The sequence below is a fragment of the Centruroides vittatus genome, unplaced genomic scaffold (genome assembly GCF_030686945.1).
Source record: "Centruroides vittatus isolate TY-2023 unplaced genomic scaffold, ASM3068694v2 contig_82, whole genome shotgun sequence".
Lineage (NCBI taxonomy): Eukaryota > Metazoa > Arthropoda > Arachnida > Scorpiones > Buthidae > Centruroides > Centruroides vittatus.
Window position 1 is genome coordinate 117,316 of NW_027122533.1, and position 20,509 is coordinate 137,824.

Below are 20,509 nucleotides of genomic sequence, written 5' to 3' on the forward strand. Positions count from 1 at the left end.
CGACGAAGGCGTGGTTTGCACCTGGATCCTAAAATTCACCTAAATGGGGTTAAAATCCCAATGGTCAACTCTACAAAGCTAAGTTTCTTGGTGTTGTGTTTGGCCATAAATTGACGTTTTTGCCACACTTGCGCAATTTGAAGAGTAGATGTTTAAACGCTGTGAACCTTTTAAAGGTATTATGCTGCTCATCCTGGGGAGCAGATGAATGTTCAATGCTCAGAATATATAGAGCCCTTGCTCTCTCTAAGCTTGACTATGGATTCATTGTGTATGGCTCTGCGCGAGAATCTACTCTTCGGATGCTGAATCCAATTCACCATCAAGCATTGCGCTTGTGCGCTGGTGCGTTTCGAACTTCTGCTGTTCAAAGCTTGTACTGTACGTGGATGCTTATGAGCCTCCACTATCTCTTAGGAGAAGACAGTTGTTTCTTTTTATTACATTAAACAGAGATCTCAGAATAAACTTTCAGCTGATTGTTCAGATACTCAGCTGAAAAGATTATTTGAGTCGCCTAAGTAGTGTTCCTACATTCGACATAAGAATGGAGAATGTAAGCAGCACGATTGACCTGGACACAAACAACATCTCACAGGTTGAGATTAATAGTATTTCACCTTGGTTAACTCCAGTGATAAGTGTTGATTTAAAACTTATAGCAGTTCCCTAAAGAAAGCACACCAAGCTACGTCTATAGAGAGCACTTCGCAAAAATGCAACATCGTGACAGAAATTGAATTCCTATGTACACCGTTGGATTTAAATCGGATGACTATGTTGGCTCAGCCTTTGTTTGCCAGAATGAAATTGTGGCAGAACTAATAGCACTGAATTCTTTCATTTTTACTGCGGAGTTGCAGGCTATTTATTTAGCCCTAAATTATGTAATCAGAAAAGGTCGTTTCTGCGTGATTTACAGTGATTCAGTTAGTGCACTTTAGGCTTTGATCTTGTGTGAACCTAGTTCTCACTCCATAGTGATTAAAATTCGTAAACTGATTTGCTATATTATTTCGATTACTTTCTCTATAAAATTTTGTTGGGTCCCAGGCCACGTGAGTATAGGGGAAATAAAGAAGCTGATGCAGCTGCGAAGTAAGCAAGTCCTCAGCATAGAATGTTTATCAAAGAAGGTGATTTGAAGCTAGTTGTTAAAAAACGACTGGAGTTGAGATGGCAAAATGTGTGGAATGCACAAGTCCACAATAAATTACACGAGATAAAACCTATGATAGAAAATTGGACACAAGAAACCCTATGGCAGGAGATCTGAGGTTATTCTTATACGTTAGAGAATTGGACATATTCGACTGACTCATCAATACCTTTTGAAGGGTGATGACCAGTCAGTATGCCAGTATTGCAATTGCCCTCTTAGTGTAAAACACATACTGTGCAATTGCTCTGTCTTTGAGAGGTTGCGAAAACAGTATTTTTGAAATGCAAGTCTGGCAAAGGTTTTGGGCCAGAGGCCAAATCTGGACAATCTACTTGACTTTCTTAAAGTCATTAACCTCTTAACAGTGAAGGACGAAAATAGTCGTCCAAGGCGATCGAGTGGCAGTGGTGAAGGACGACTATAGTCGTTAAAAAATTCTTATAAAATACCTGGACCATTTCGTGAAGTCGTAGAATTTTCACGAGTAGTTGGGTTCTCCAACTTTGTTTTGGAATATTTTTTAGTTCTCGAGAAATTACAATAAAAGAAAGAAAATTAAAATAAATATGAAATTTTAGACGGCCATCTATCGACATAAATCGAATTTAAATCTCCCGCCGTCATCTGATTGGTTAAAAAAATTAATATTCCTAATTGGCTCGCGTCAGAAAAAAGTAGGTGTGACTTCTGTAAATGACGCTATCGGGAGTGCACCGATGCGACCGGAAAAAGTAAACAGCCTACGTCATTAGTCTAACGGTCCTTGTCTGACCTAATTTTCGTAGAATCAACATTGGAGTAAGCTGTAGTAAAACGTAGTAGTTTATAGTAAAACGGTCTTCTCTAATATTCATAGTACTTTGTAAAGCTCGGATTTCAATTTAATAAGTATTATTTAGTTCAGAAACATTATAAATACATCATTAAGTAGGAGAATAACGAAAAACTTTATTTTTTAGTATAATACAATTTACAAAATCGAAAGTTCGTATATCGTAATATTATAAAAAACTACATCGAAACATACAAAGTCACCTAATTTACTTAAATTCAGTTCATTATACAACTGTAGATACTCTTGCCTTCCTCAGTTTCCTCAAAACAAAATTCGAAAACTTCAATTAATTCTATAAATATTTAAGCGCCATTACTATTCGAATTAACTGTAATTACAAATATAACTGAAAAATATTTTCGACATAAACCCTAGGCAATAATTATCAAAACAAAATTCTTCAAGTATAAATTTTTCTGATCGAGTAATATGTAATAATAGTTTTATCTATTAGTCTTGCCATATTCTACTTTCTATGTTCACATCCATTTAGTTTCATGTAATTACACTTTAAATGTAAAAAAATCTACCAACAAATTAGTTTGCTAATAAAGGGACTACTTGCTAATTAAAGTTTGTATTCTTCTTTGACGTAGTTCTACGTTTTAGCACTAAATTGGTAGACATGTCTAAATAACACGCTTATAAACACTAAAAACCATAAATGTCTCGAAACTAGAACTACATAATTATATGCACAAATAAATTAGTAAACCTATAATACATGCCTTCATTTACATCCAAACAAAGATCAGTTCTCGCAAATTGTCAAAAAATAAATTATTTTCAACTTTTCTTTCTGTAAAGTAGCATATTCTGAAAAACAAGTTCTATATTCAGAGTAAAATTTCCACCTTTTATCCGTTAAAAACAACGCAAAATCTATGAATCCACGTAATAAAAATTTATCGCAGTGAACTTCGAAAAAACGAGAAACACAGAAACACCAAACCGCACGCTATTAAATTTTCCCGCCAATTGATTAATATAGTGATGCTCCTGTAAAAATTTTATCACATGACGAAAAGTTTTAGAATAAATGCTAAAAGTTTTAAAAAATTATTTCATGAAATTCGATGAATTTAATTAATACACAATAACTAAATCTGTTTAATAAAGGTTAATAATTTACTACTATAATTATGCAAATTAGATATAAAAAAGATCGCTGCGCAAATTCTCCCGCCAACTATACGTCATGGAAAAACTTACGATGTCAATGCGATTGAAGCTTTCCCACTAAACACTGACAATTTTATATAATTATTTAATTAATCCAGTCAAATTTAAATAATATAAAATGTCTAGATCTGTTTAATAAAGATTATCACAAATATTATTACAAATATGCAAATTAGATATGAGATAGGTCACTAGGAAATCTTCCGCCAAGATAAAAATAGCTTTCGGTCACGTGTTCACCAAGAAATATGTTTAAAATTTAATTTTTCAGCTTACATAAACCGTACAATAAATGAGTATTTCTTCGAAAGAAGTCGATATACACGAATAAATAATAATTATTTAATAATGCTTTTATCCATTTTAAATTGATATTGTAAAAATTAAGCCATTTAATCTGTGTGGCTTTTATAATTTAGAGTTTCCGAGTATTTTACTGTGAAATTCAATTTAGTAAACAGAAACAAAGTTAGGTTATTAAGTATAAACAGCACAATACAATAATTTATACGTAAGTTGAGTGTAAATACAGAAAAAAATCGAATTATATCAAAGATGGGAGAAACAAGCTTACATCCCCAGAACAGAGCTTATAATTCGTTGTTATTTTCAGCCTGTTTCTACTTCGACTGTTTTTTGTTGGTAAAAAGTTAATGTTTTAAGATGTTCTTAGTGAAGAAACATAAAAGTATCGAAATATAATATTCACACACACAAAAATATTCATGTATGTCGACATTAGAAATTTGAAATCAATTATAGAATGTCCTGGATAGAGATATCGTGTGATTGTCTGTTTCTTCTGTCTTATTTTGTTTTTCTACGTGAAAATAAGATATCTTTTATAACTATTGATAATATAAACATTTTGTTTCTTTATATATTACCTTCAATTACAGCTGCAAACTTTAACACATGGAGCATGTGAGAAAGTATTATTGTATAGATTATTACATTTTTATGAATACACCTGAGACTCGTGACAATATAGGCCTATATTAACCTACTTTAAGTGTCAATATTTTATTTAGAATCATTTTAAACGTTATTATTACATCAAATTATGAAATGGAATGTTCCAAGTATAGGAGTAAGAGGGAGGGGAAAGAAGCCATGCGTGGGGAAAAAATGAGTTTTTATCTAAATTATAATAAAATTTACTTATATTTACGATAAATATCGATAATTTTCTTTTGGAGAAATGTATCTTGATAAAATTAATTATCTATATGAATGAAACTTTCAATAATACATTAGTTACAATGACTGACGTTCCTTTCTTACCCTTTCTGTAGTATGTCTTATTATTAAACATAGTTTCCTAGATTATAGCATAATAATGTGTAAAAAAAAGGAAAATTCTGTTAATTTGTAAACGCAGATACTATCACATAACAAGCATACTGTATCCTCTGTATATTTAAAGTCAGTTATTCGCGATTGAATTTTTCTAGATAAGCCTGTTTAATCCGTAATTTATTTGACAGAAAGAAATTGTTTATGGCCGTATTTCATTTATATAATGTTTTTCTCGTGATATTATTTCTAATATCGGAAAAAAATATACATTTCTAATATGGACATACATCAATATTTTTAATTCTGAATATTATATTTCGATACTTTTATCTTTCTTCACTAAGAACAAAGTACTTTTATTTTGAAAAATTAACTTTTTCCCAAGATAAAACAGTCGAAGTGGGAACCAGGCTGAAAATGACAATGAGTATATGAGCTCTGTTCGAGGGATGTCAGCTTATTCGTCCCATCTTTGATATAATTCGTTTTTTTCTGTATTTACACTCAATTCACGTAAAAATTATTCTATTGTCCTGTTTATAATTAATAGCTTGTCTTTGTTTCTGTTTACTGAATGGAATTTCACAGTAAAATATTCGGAAACTAAATTATAAAAGCCAAACAAATTAAATAGCTTAATTTTTACAATATCCACTTAAAATGGATAAAAGCATTATTACATATTTATTATTTATTCGTGCATATCGACTTCTTTCGAAGAAATAATCATTTATTGTAAAGTTTTTATAAGCTGAAAATTATTCTGTTGTCTTTGATGAAATTTGTTACAGTTTACTAATTTTTACAGAAACATTAAATTTTAAACGAGGACATCAGTTAAAATTTATTAATTTGTACACAAACATTAAATTTTAGACATATTTCTTCGTATTTCTTGGTGATCAGGTGACCGAAAGCTATTTTTATCTTGGCGGGAATTTTTCCACAGTGATCTTTGTCATATCAAATTTGCATATTAATGATAGTACATTACTAATCTTTATTAAACAGATCTAGACATTTTATATTATTTAAATTTGACTGGATTAGTAAAATAATTATATAAAAATTTTCACTATTTTGCAAAAAACTTCAATCCAGATGACGTAAGAGTCATACATGGTTCGCAAGAGAATTTGCGCGATGATCTTTTTTATATGTAATTTGCATAATTATAATGGAAAATTATTAATCTTTATTAAACAGATTTAGTTATTGTGTATTAATTAAATTCATCGGATTTTATGAAAGAATTTTTAAAAACTTTTAGCTTTTATTCAAAAACTTTTCTTTATGCGATAAAATTATTCACAGGTGCATTAACCTCTTAACAGTGGAACAGTCAGCCGTAGCACTTCCACTTAGTTGTGGAGCTAAAGCGTGGGAAATTTTTTAAGAATTTTCCCACGCGTTTTTCTCGTTTCCGTTTAGGAAAAAAAAATTTTAAACAGTTACGTCTAGTAAAGAAAAAATCGTTCTTTATTGTCATATAATATTTTTATATATGAATTTTTTTCGCGGTAATTTTTTGCAAAATTTTTTAAAAAAAATTTATAATAAATTCTTTTTTGATTTTCCATCCGTTACGATTTTTCCAAAAGTTTTGAATTTATTTTCAATTTTATATAATTTTTTAAAGTTTTAGGCATTTAAGTAATGACGATTTTTTCCAACTTGCGAATCAAATTCAAGAAAATGTAATTGACAGTTAACGAATTTCATCCACAACAATAGATGACGTAAAGGTTGTTACGTTTACAACTACGACGACTGGCGGCCTTTCCCCCCAGACTGAAATGTGGGTGAAGGTCGTCTCGTGTTCTACATTCTGTAGAAGTGACGTAATCATTGTAAATAAAAGAAAATTTCAGTATATCTTTTATTTAAAATTTTAAAATTCGTTGTTCAAATTTACACCGAAATATTAAAGCGGATTAAAATATTAGCATTTTGTAAATAAACTTACTTGACATATAATAAATTTGAATAAATTAATTTTTAAGAAACAACAAAAAATGTAGAAATATTTTTATATTCATCTTCACATTTATAACATATGTTATCGTCATTGACCGATATTTAATTTTAAAAACAATTTTCATCATTGGCATGCATCAGAAATAAAAGCATAACTTCCCTAAAACACACTTCACTGAGAGGGTCCGCTTCACTCTGAAAAAGCAGACAGTTTTATGTCAGAAATCCAATGTGTGACCTACTTTCTCTAACATAGTAAAACAAACTAAGTTACAGTACAACAATACACATAAACACAAATAAATTAGTAGCCCAATAATACATACCTTCATTTATATCCATATGTAATATCCAAAGGTCAGTTCTCGCAAATTGTCGAAAAAATAAATTATTTTCAACTTTCTTTCTGAATTTAGAACTAATTCACAGTAAACTTTACGCCTTTAAATATCCATTGCAATCAACGCAAAATGTATGAATCCACGTAATAAAAAATTATCGCAGTGAACTTCGAAAAAACGAGAAACACAGAAGCATTAAACCGCACTTCACGAATCTGATCATATACAATAGACAAAACGAAAATGCTCTTGTCCAATGTCATCAGGTGACAAAAAGTTTCTAAATAAACGCTAAAAGTTTTAAAGAATTCTTTCACAAAAACCGATGAATTTAATTAATACACAATAACTAAATCTGTTTAATAAAGATTAATAATTTTCCATTATAATTATGCAAATTAGATATAAAAAAGATCATCGCGCAAATTCTCTTGCGAACCATGGATGACTCTTACGTCATCTGGATTGAAGTTTTCTTGCAAAATAGTGAAAATTTTTATATAATTATTTTACTAATCCAGTCAAATTTAAATAATATAAAATGTCTAGATCTGTTTAATAAAGATTAGTAATGTACTATCACTAATATGCAAATTAGATATGACAAAGATCACTGTGGGAAAACTTCCCGCCAAGATAAAAATAGCTTTCGGTCACGTGATCACCAAGAAATACGAAGAAATATGTCTAAAAGTTTAATGTTTGTGTACAAATTAATAAATTTTAACTAATGTCCTCGTTTAAAATTTAATGTTTCTGTAAAAATTAGTAAACTGTAACAAATTTCATCAAAGACAACAGAATAATTTTCAGCTTATAAAAACTTTACAATAAATGATTATTTCTTCGAAAGAAGTCGATATGCACGAATAAATAATAAATATGTAATAATGCTTTTATCCATTTTAAGTGGATATTGTAAAAATTAAGCTATTTAATTTGTTTGGCTTTTATAATTTAGTTTCCGAATATTTTACTGTGAAATTCCATTCAGTAAACAGAAACAAAGACAAGCTATTAATTATAAACAGGACAATAGAATAATTTTTACGTGAATTGAGTGTAAATACAGAAAAAAACGAATTATATCAAAGATGGGACGAATAAGCTGACATCCCTCGAACAGAGCTCATATACTCATTGTCATTTTCAGCCTGGTTCCCACTTCGACTGTTTTATCTTGGGAAAAAGTTAATTTTTCAAAATAAAAGTACTTTGTTCTTAGTGAAGAAAGATAAAAGTATCGAAATATAATATTCAGAATTAAAAATATTGATGTATGTCCATATTAGAAATGTATATTTTTTTCCGATATTAGAAATAATATCACGAAAAAAACATTATATAAATGAAATACGGCCATAAACAATTTCTTTCTGTCAAATAAATTACGGATTAAACAGGCTTATCTAGAAAAATTCAATCGCGAATAACTGACTTTAAATATACAGAGGATACAGTATGCTTGTTATGTGATAGTATCTGCGTTTACAAATTAACAGAATTTTCCTTTTTTTTTACACATTATTATGCTATAATCTAGGAAACTATGTTTAATAATAAGACATACTACAGAAAGGGTAAGAAAGGAACGTCAGTCATTGTAACTAATGTATTATTGAAAGTTTCATTCATATAGATAATTAATTTTATCAAGATACATTTCTCCAAAAGAAAATTATCGATATTTATCGTAAATATAAGTAAATTTTATTATAATTTAGATAAAAACTCATTTTTTCCCCACGCATGGCTTCTTTCCCCTCCCTCTTACTCCTATACTTGGAACATTCCATTTCATAATTTGATGTAATAATAACGTTTAAAATGATTCTAAATAAAATATTGACACTTAAAGTAGGTTAATATAGGCCTATATTGTCACGAGTCTCAGGTGTATTCATAAAAATGTAATAATCTATACAATAATACTTTCTCACATGCTCCATGTGTTAAAGTTTGCAGCTGTAATTGAAGGTAATATATAAAGAAACAAAATGTTTATATTATCAATAGTTATAAAAGATATCTTATTTTCACGTAGAAAAACAAAATAAGACAGAAGAAACAGACAATCACACGATATCTCTATCCAGGACATTCTATAATTGATTTCAAATTTCTAATGTCGACATACATGAATATTTTTGTGTGTGTGAATATTATATTTCGATACTTTTATGTTTCTTCACTAAGAACATCTTAAAACATTAACTTTTTACCAACAAAAAACAGTCGAAGTAGAAACAGGCTGAAAATAACAACGAATTATAAGCTCTGTTCTGGGGATGTAAGCTTGTTTCTCCCATCTTTGATATAATTCGATTTTTTTCTGTATTTACACTCAACTTACGTATAAATTATTGTATTGTGCTGTTTATACTTAATAACCTAACTTTGTTTCTGTTTACTAAATTGAATTTCACAGTAAAATACTCGGAAACTCTAAATTATAAAAGCCACACAGATTAAATGGCTTAATTTTTACAATATCAATTTAAAATGGATAAAAGCATTATTAAATAATTATTATTTATTCGTGTATATCGACTTCTTTCGAAGAAATACTCATTTATTGTACGGTTTATGTAAGCTGAAAAATTAAATTTTAAACATATTTCTTGGTGAACACGTGACCGAAAGCTATTTTTATCTTGGCAGGAGATTTCCTAGTGACATATCTCATATCTAATTTGCATATTTGTAATAATATTTGTGATAATCTTTATTAAACAGATCTAGACATTTTATATTATTTAAATTTGACTGGATTAATTAAATAATTATATAAAATTGTCAGTGTTTAGTGGGAAAGCTTCAATCGCATTGACATCGTAAGTTTTTCCATGACGTATAGTTGGCGGGAGAATTTGCGCAGCGATCTTTTTTATATCTAATTTGCATAATTATAGTAGTAAATTATTAACCTTTATTAAACAGATTTAGTTATTGTGTATTAATTAAATTCATCGAATTTCATGAAATAATTTTTTAAAACTTTTAGCATTTATTCTAAAACTTTTCGTCATGTGATAAAATTTTTACAGGAGCATCACTATATTAATCAATTGGCGGGAAAATTTAATAGCGTGCGGTTTGGTGTTTCTGTGTTTCTTGTTTTTTCGAAGTTCACTGCGATAAATTTTTATTACGTGGATTCATAGATTTTGCGTTGTTTTTAACGGATAAAAGGTGGAAATTTTACTCTGAATATAGAACTTGTTTTTCAGAATATGCTACTTTACAGAAAGAAAAGTTGAAAATAATTTATTTTTTGACAATTTGCGAGAACTGATCTTTGTTTGGATGTAAATGAAGGCATGTATTATAGGTTTACTAATTTATTTGTGCATATAATTATGTAGTTCTAGTTTCGAGACATTTATGGTTTTTAGTGTTTATAAGCGTGTTATTTAGACATGTCTACCAATTTAGTGCTAAAACGTAGAACTACGTCAAAGAAGAATACAAACTTTAATTAGCAAGTAGTCCCTTTATTAGCAAACTAATTTGTTGGTAGATTTTTTTACATTTAAAGTGTAATTACATGAAACTAAATGGATGTGAACATAGAAAGTAGAATATGGCAAGACTAATAGATAAAACTATTATTACATATTACTCGATCAGGAAAATTTATACTTGAAGAATTTTATTTTGATAATTATTGCCTAGGGTTTATGTCGAAAATATTTTTCAGTTATATTTGTAATTACAGTTAATTCGAATAGTAATGGCGCTTAAATATTTATAGGATTAATTGAAGTTTTCGAATTTTGTTTGAGGAAACTGAGGAAGGCAAGAGTATCTACAGTTGTATAATGAACTGAATTTAAGTAAATTAGGTGACTTTGTATGTTTCGATGTAGTTTTTTTATAATATTACGATATACGAACTTTCGATTTTGTAAATTGTATTATACTAAAAAATAAAGTTTTTCGTTATTCTCCTACTTAATGATGTATTTATAATGTTTCTGAACTAAATAATACTTATTAAATTGAAATCCGAGCTTTACAAAGTACTATGAATATTAGAGAAGACCGTTTTACTATAAACTACTACGTTTTACTACAGCTTACTCCAATGTTGATTCTACGAAAATTAGGTCAGACAAGGACCGTTAGACTAATGACGTAGGCTGTTTACTTTTTCCGGTCGCATCGGTGCACTCCTGATAGCATCATTTACAGAAGTCCCACCTACTTTTTTCTGACGCGAGCCAATTAAAAATATTAATTTTTTTAACCAATCAGATGACGGCGGGAGATTTAAATTCGATTTATGTCGATAAATGGCCGTCTAAAATTTCATATTTATTTTAATTTTCTTTCTTTTATTGTAATTTCCCGAGAACTAAAATATATTCCAAAACAAAGTTGGAGAACCCAACTACTCGTGAAAATTCTACGACTTCACGAAATGGTCCAGGTATTTTATAAGAATTTTTTAACGACTATAGTCGTCCTTCACCACTGCCACTCGATCGCCTTGGACGACTATTTTCGTCCTTCACTGTTAAGAGGTTAAGAGTGCATGGGAAAAGAATAAACATGCAGTTATAGTCAGCATTGATTTCCGCAAGGCCTTTGACCACCTATGGTGGCCGAAGGTCCTTAGCAGACTGAAGGAAACTAAATGTCCAATGAATATATACAACCTCACCCGAAGTTACTTAACAGATTGAAAAGTTGTTTTTTAATCTGGAAATATTAATATCAGTAGACAGATTGAGAGAGGGTGCCCCCATGGTTCCAGATGCGGACCCAGGTTCTGGAACCTGGTGTTTGACGACATCCTTAATTCATTTGACTCCACCGAAGATGCAATGCTACAAGCCTTCGCCGATGATTTGCTACTAATGGTAGCACATAGAAATTCTGACAAATTGGCAGAACAAACGAATAATCATTACAATATATTTACGAATGGAGCCATAAGAACAAGCAGCCAATTAATTATGATAAATGTCGAGCACTCGTAGGAACTAGACCAAATAAAGGTAGTTGGCTACAACGGACAATATGCATATACATAGGAGACAAAAAAGTAAAAGTGAAACGAGAGCTAAAGTATCTAGACATATTTTTCAATAAGAGACTAAACTGGCAACACCATGTCACAATGATCTGTCAGAAATTAATTCAACAGGCACATGCCCTAAAATGGATAACAGGCAAGCACTGGGGCATAAACTCCAGAAACAGGAAAATCATATATAAAGCTGCCTTGGAACCTGCAATACTGTATGCCATTCTGGTGTGGCATGAGGCATTGGATAAAACACATGTAAGACGACGACTTCTCTCAGCACAGAGAAAATTTGCCATTCCAATCTGCAAGGCATACCAGATGGCACCCACCAGTGCCCTGTTAGTGCTAGCCGGTATCTTACCCATTTATATTGAGGGCAGAGCCACGACCTGGAGATGGCTTTTTATTAAAGGCATTAACATGACACAGACCAGCAAAAACGTTCCCGATAAGGATAAGGAAGACACTGACAGAAAAATATTGGACATCACAAACTACATTCAAAACCACGGACTGGACATAACGACAACGTCAACAGAAAACTACAGCCATCCACATGATGAGCAAAAATACACACTCAACCTTACCTTCGAGCAGAGTACTAATATTGGGGCGACATGGAGAATATTCACGGATGGGTCGACAAGTGAGAAAGGCGCGGGTGCAGGAATTATGGTAATGAACAGATAGGGTAAGACAAGATACCAGGCTTACCTTAAAATAGCCCCACATTGTACAAACATTCAAGCAGAGCAGTGGGCAATAGTTAAAGTAATTAAGCACATCCAGGACAACATTCATATGTATAAAGGCTCTATAGAATTCTACACAGACAGTCAAACATCTTTGAATATCCTTAAGAACAGGAAAAAGCATACAGGCCTCTCACTCGACCACATCAAAGCGGCAAACGAATTTGTGAGAATGAGAAAAATCCAATTTAACTGGATACCCACTCACCAAGGACATTCCGGGAATGACCTCGCAGATAAATTAGCAAAAAAGGCATGCCAGCTAAATGGTGAACCAACCTTTATGAAAATATCTCAGACTTAGCTCAAAACTAACTCACAAAACTAGGAAACAACATGTAGCAACAGGAATGGGACATGGTGCAAACAGGTAAGAAGACATACGCTTTTATTCCATCCATAAACTCACGTCTTACTAATCGACACTACACCCCAGACGCCGAGACGACACAGTGCCTCACAGGGCATGGCAACTTTGCTGCGTACCTCAACCGTGTCGGCATACAAACAACAAGCACGTGTGATTGTGATAATACAAGTGAGGGCGATTCGGATCATTTCCTTTACTACTGTCCAAACTTCGAAAATGAGAGACTTTCTCTCATAAGAAAGTGTATCACAAATGGACTAAATTGGCCAGCTGACCCCAAAGATATCTTCAATAACAAGGAAGTGTGGCAAAAACTTAAAAATTTTGTGTACAAAACTAAGGCTTAATGTAATACTTACAGCAATGAAACTATACCTTAGTGTTCATGGACTACCAGAGCAGAGCCCTTGTTGAACACCGGTTCCGTGGAAAATAACCACTTGCCACAGTATTGTATATATAGATAATGTTATTTGTGTTTCTTGCATACTAATTGTAAGCTTCGTTTGGTACCTGGTATTTCGAAATTGGTGACTCTCTACAAGTTATATGTTCGTACGAAGGCCTACCTCTTGTTTTAGTAGGCTTTCCACCTTTTGTCAATTGTATATTTTGATATTTTATTGTATTCTATTTGCACCCTATTGTTTTTATTAATAAATACGATGCACGCGCCCTTGGGCCTCCCACTCCTTCTTTTTCACATTTTCCTATCTCATGCCTTTTCTTTCAATTTCTCAGAGAGCAAAGTCTGTTACAAAATACAGATAGCTCTACTTACTCTTTTATTAAATGTAAATGTAAATGCCAAGTGTTTACCTACACCAGTTATTGATTCACGGTAGTTCTTGAACAAAAAAAACAAGCAGTGCCACCTAGTGGAAACTCAAAGTCTTGAAATTCCACTGGGAGCAATCTACAGTATCCCCAATTAAATACACCAGTAGCGTGCGGTGACATTTGATGTTAGGGAAGCTGTTACCATAAAAGTTACATACAAATACTGAAAATGACAAAAATAAACAGTATACTGTATTTATTTTAATTCTAAAATAGATAATAGACTCGAAACAAAGATATAAGAACTTGATTTGATCATTTTTTTAATAAACTAACTCTATTAGGCAATTTTTTTCACCAAGTCAGTAATTACTTTATCATTAAAATCGCTTGTCATTGTTTCCATCATAGTACAGTAGAGCGTCGATAAGTGGAACGTCGGTAAGTGGAATGGCCGGAAAGTGGAACGATTTTCAGTCAGACTGTTTCGTGCTGAATCAAATGTTTTTGATACTAAATTTACTTCTAAAGTATAATTTTCATGTTTTTTTTATATTCTTTAATATATTTATTTTGTTTGTACAAAATGCAGAAATAATTTTTAACGATACGATAGCCTCGATGATTATTATAAAAATTTTCGTTAGGCTTAAAATCGACGAAAATTTAACACGAAGCGACACGCAACGGAGAAAAATTCAACAGGAAGCAATACGCAACGGAGAAAAATTTGAACATCGGACAGGTTAATGTATTTTTTCGTACAAAGTCGGAAACTGGAACAAATCATTAACTGGAAGGACCCCAGTCCCCAATTGGTTCCACTTATCGACGCTCTACTGTATTTAAAAGCTTTTTTTTTATCGTCAAGCAAAGCCAGTGATAACAATCTTTCCTCTGACCGATGTTCCTTGCCAATGCATGAATTTGTTTCATTGTTGTAAAATTGCACTCAACAGATGCCCAGGTAGATGGTACCGTACAAATTAATGATATTAAATTATATAATTCTTTTACTACATCTTTATCTGGATCATCATTAATTATATCTTTTACGTCTAAGAGTGACTTGCCAGTATAGTCTGGAGACAAATAAAAATATTGCAATTCACTATGTACAGTACTTTAGATAAATGGAAAAATTTTCTGTAAAATTTACATAATTTAAATCTATTTTAAATTTACTAAATTTAAGTTTAGAATTAAAATTCGCATCTGAAAATTGTTTTTCATAATATTTAAAATTATTAAAATTTAAATGTGATAAAAATTTTGGCAGATTTTCAGATATGTAATCTTTAATATATTTAATTATAATTAAATATTGCTGTTATAAGATTTAAAAAGTAAAGAATATTTTGTTATTTTTATGTAAATTTCTTTTTACTTGTAAAAAATAGCAATTTAAAATTTTCATAACTGAAAATAAAATACTGTATACCCCAAAGTGTATCCAATCATTACTACTTTCTTGTACTAAAATAAATGAAATATCTGATATTTATGTTTATTTGCAGGAAACTGCAGTAGTTGGAGGTCAGGCATACTTCATAGGATTAATAATCAATTATTTTGAGAACAGCGAGGAATGGAATGACTACAACGTTTATGTTACAGTTGTAGGATACTTTGCTGTAACTGCGATTTATTTCTGTACTGTAAATATTAGTGCGTTTATAACAGAATTCTATGCAATGAAATTAAAGATAGCTTTCTGCACTCTTATATATAGAAAGGTGAGTAGCAAATATATTGGATTATAAGCATTAGATTTATACTCCTTTTTACGTTAGTGTATTTTTAGTAAATGATCGAAGAAATTAAAAATAAAAGCAAAGTATTTGTAAAAGAAATGCTTCCAGCAATCCATAGCTTTAGTTGTGTTTCTGTAAGAAAATTGCCAAGTAAGTTGAAAAAAAAATTGTGAAAAAATGAATGCATATTTTTAAAAATATTGCTCGTTTATTAACATGTTACAGTAACATGTTTTGGTTATCATAATTTTTTCTAATGTTGACTGTAAGAAACTAAAATTCACAGTCGAATATCAAATGGTAATCTCACAACCAAACAAACTTCGGAAAAAAAGACCAAATATTGAGATTCGGCACCCTCGAAAACCGCTTAAAACATATTTGCTGCAGGATGGTAACCTTGTATTAAATAATGTTCCTATCAGAATGCCACTATATCACTCGTCCGATGGAAAGGAGTGTTGTGGAAAAGGGTCAAAGTAATTCGATCAAAAGAAGTCATTGACCTTATCCTGGAAGAGACTATGATCGATGACTACTAATTAAAACTGGTTTACTATTAATATTTGATAAGTTATTCGTGATGAATAGGTTGTAATGGACCTGCACATGATATGAGTTGTTAACCTTAACATTTGAAAGATCTATACGTGGAAGTACAGTACACCCCCTATAACACGGTAGATACGTTCCGTGTTATATGAATCCGTGTTGTACGAGTCACTTAAATACAGGAGCCAATCACAGCCTGCCACGTGTGCAGTTTAGAGGCTATGGCTGTTTGAAAGGTTTTATTCCATAAAATTAATCGATTCTAAACTAATTTGACTCAAAATTTCCAAATCACGTATAATTTTTTGGGAATAATCCATATAAACTATGCTATAAACAAAAAATTGTAAGATTACTTATTGAGTGCGCACTGTTTGACGATGCCATTGCTTAAGCTTACTTTCTTCGTGGAGCGGCTCATCGAACTGTGGGAGCGTGTTTCCTGATCAGCGAATTTTTCACAGAAAAATAACTTAACTTTGGAGACATCATTAATTAAAATATAATTTTTATGGCCGTTGAATAATAAATGTGTTTTAGTAGGTCCAGTGCTCGTTTAAACTTAATGGTTTGTACAATAGCTGCTATTGGTCCAGATTCGATTAATCCTGTTGGACTCGAGTCAGCAATGACGTTTTACCGTGTTATAGGAGTCTCTTTTAACGTGTCATACGAACACGATCGCAATTTTTTAGCCGTTTTATACGAATCCGTGTTATATGAACCCGTGTCTACTGTATATCTTTGTAAATATTGTGTTCATAGAAATATTATTAGAAGTGATTTGGTTTATTTGATTACAACACATGTGAGTGATCTGTCGAAGAATACGCATTACGATAAGACTTTCAAGTAAAGCTGGTCCAATTTAAGTGTTACTAACACGAATAAAACTCAGAAAACTGCACGTGGCCCTTTTGACCCATCACCGACTACCTATGTTTGATGGGTACTTATTGAGTTATAATTTGAAAAATTGTAGACTTATAAAATACCACTTTTATTTGTCTGTCTCTGTCTTTTTTTAACTCAGTTAATTAATTTCTCGACACCATTGCATATATGAAAATTGCATTAATCAAAGACATTGGTGACTCGGTACTTGCCAAAAAATCACGATCTGGCGTAATTTTCGGTTAATTGAAATGTTTCTTTTAATTTTATCATCAGTGAAAAGTTTTCTGTAATAAAAATGAATAACTACAGTAGAGAGTCGAAAATCGGAATCAATTGGGGACTGGGGGTGTTAAGATTAGTCATTTGTTCCCATTACCGACTTTGTACGAAAAAATATATTAACCTGTCCGATGTTCAAATTTTTCTCCCTTGCGTGTCGGTTCGTGTTGAATTTTTCTTTGTTGCGTGTCGCTTCGTGTTGAATTTTCGTCGATTTTAAGCCTAATGAAAATTTTTAATAATAGTAATCGAGGCTATCGTATCGTTAAAAATTATTTCTGCATTTTGTACAAATAAAATAAATATATTGAAGAATATAAAAACATGAAAATTATACTTTAGAAGTAAATCTAGTATCAAAAACGTTCGATTCAGCACGACACAGTCCGACTGAAAATCGTGCCCATTACCGGCCATTCCGATTACCGGCGTTCCGATTAACGACTCTCTACTGTAATTGAAAAATAAAATGGAACTTTACAGCTTCCCTGAGAATTAAGAAAAGGGCATGCCAACACGAAGGGGCAATTAGGACATGTGTACAGTACATTAGGGCAATTGGGACATGTGTTAGCACACATGTCCCAATTGCCGTAATGTACTGTATGTGTGCTTTTGCTACCCACCGATTTTGATCAGCTTGGACTTCGTGAAATTACCTGAAAAATGTATGTATTGTAACTCACCGTTTTCGGAAACAATAGGTTACATAATAATGAGGCAAGTACCAGACCAGGACTTTATTTAAAACTAATAATTTCCACAAACCACAGACAATATCAAAATCTTGTACAGCTTTCTCATAATAAAGAAAACGTTTTATCTCCTCCTCAAGCTATAAATAATGTACAGCCAAACACAATTTTCTCGAACTTATCACTGACGTTTACCACCTTTGTCACCTGAAGCTCTCTCTCCTTTTGGTCCTGTATAGGGTCAGACGTTTTCGGAACTGTTTGGTATCCGGCTCGCTTATTTTGGGAGCAGTTCCTTGAATAATGCCCAGTAATTCCACAAGTATAACATCGTATCGGAACTCTATGGGTCGTCTGAGGCTTTCTTTCCACACTAAGGGGTTGAGTTAGTGAGCGTTCAGGTAAACTCTCTCTCGAATTATCGGTTCGTTCCGCAGATCGGTGACTGGTCGGCTTTCTCCGAAATTCGTACTCCTTGGCTGTTCGCACTAAGTCATTAATAGAATAACAATGTCTAATTTCTAGATACTCACGTAAATTTAAAAAGGCATTTGAGTCGTTATACATTGGACGATTTCTTCGTCCCTGGAGTAGGGTTTCCACGCACGGTACAGCTGAACAGTGTCCCAAATGTACTGTTCGACACCAGACATACCATCATACGATTGGCTGAATAATTTCTTTGCTAGAGCGACTTCGTCTGTAAGAGGAGAATACAATTCTTTAAGTAAATGGGAAAAGAGAGGCCAGCTATTACCTACTCTTTTCCGTCCATCGTTTCTCCACCATTTAGCTGGAGAACCCTCTAATAAGAAGGCGGCTGTATCAACCCAACGATTAGCTGAGACCTGATTAACGAAAAAATATTGTTCCATATCTTGGATAAAGTCGGCCGCCGGGTATTCAGATGTCCCGTTAAATGTTTTAGATGGCGTAGGTTGAGCATTGACAATCACCACCGAGGTATTTGGTGTCACTGGTGGGAGGGGAGTAGATGTACCTGTTGGCGGCCTATTGGGAATGCTTCCCCCCGGACTGGTTTGGCTCACTTCCCTGGGATCGGGTCGGTTCTCGGCTGGCGGCTCCGCCTGCTTAAAAGATAAGGCAGAAGAGATACTTGCCATACTTTGCGTCAGTGCAGCGACTTGCTGCGATAACGTTGTCAGCTGGTTTTGTAAAGTCCTGAACTCTTCACGAGTAATGGAATCTTCCTCAGACATTATTTTCTCGTCCATACAAAACAAATACACCAACGGTTCGATCTGAAATAAACTCAAAAAAAAAACTTGCTTATGACCCATAAGGTCCCTGTTCGGGCGCCAGTTATGTAACTCACCGTTTTCGGAAACAACAATAGGTTACATAATAATGAGGCAAGTGCCAGACCAGGACTTTATTTAAAACTAATAATTTCCACAAACCACAGACAATATCAAAATCTTGTACAGCTTTCTCACAATAAAGAAAACGTTTTATCTCCTCCTCAAGCTATAAATAGTGTACAGCCAAACACAATTTCCTCGAACTTATCACTGACGTTTACCACCTTGGTCACCTGAAGCTCTCTCTCCTTTTGGTCCTGGCTGTTCCGCTTTTAATTGTTCATCCAGTGTAGCTCCGCACTGTCTAATTTACATAGGATGATGTTCCAGGATCGGGCAACGATGCAAACTAAGTTAAAAATTTTCGTTTTTTTTTGTTCTTTTTGTCATTGGTGCTTGGGAGTTTGTCTGTAACAACAAAAAAAAGGAACCAAGAAAAAGAAAAGAACAAAATAAAAATAACGCCCCAAAACAAGAATTAATGATCGGACATTGACTCCTTTACAGTATATGTGTATTAATATGCAAATTCAAATTAATGAAATACTTCAATAAATAATTGGACAGAAAATACATATAAAAAGGTGTAAAATATAAATGTATATGACAACCAGTGACATCTAATGACAGTCCATTTGCAATAGCTATCATCATATGCTAACACACTGTTAAAATTGTGTGATCTGTCTTACCTCTCTTTTTTTCGAATCGAAGTTTTCTGTAATTTTCGAATAAAATTAAGATAATGTCAAATTTTATTCGAGAATTACGAAATAGTTCGGATAATTCGAAACAGGATAATTCAAACTGTGTTTCTTTTTTTTTTTTGTTTGCTTTCTTGAGTTTCGAAATAACGAAGTTTTACTGTATCGAGAGGGGTCGGATTAGTGAAGGTTTTCTTGGTTACTAGTAGCCCAGGCCGTCCCCTAGTGGGTGTTCTAGCAGCAGCGGTGCCATTTTGTGGTATAAACAATAAATTCATATCAATGGGAAATTTTTCCCCCTTCCCGTGGGGGTAATTCTCCTTCACTTGGGAAGGAGAATTTATTTCCTTTCCAGAGGGGAGGGGGTAATCCTTAGCCCTCTCCCCCACGGGAAGGGCATTCCGTGATATCAATAATAAATTCCTATTACAAATAAAAATAAGTTACTGTTAATTTAAAATCACCACTAAGGCACCTCTAGTGTGCGTTATAGGCATACCGAGACATACCTACAAACAGCGCGATCAATGGCTAATATTATTAAATTAGCATTTACAAACTCAACCCTACCCT

The 20,509-nt window shown here is 32.5% G+C and overlaps 1 protein-coding gene across 1 annotated transcript in view; it reads left to right on the forward strand.

Annotated features, from left to right (window-relative positions):
* LOC136982322 (ATP-binding cassette subfamily C member 4-like) overlaps window positions 1–20,509 on the forward strand; it is a 67,623-nt gene that overhangs the window by 8,363 nt on the left and 38,751 nt on the right. Inside the window, exon 4 of the mRNA XM_067278798.1 lies at window positions 15,251–15,469. Coding sequence (XP_067134899.1) covers window positions 15,251–15,469 — 219 coding nt within the window. The remainder of the gene's footprint in view (window positions 1–15,250; window positions 15,470–20,509) is intronic.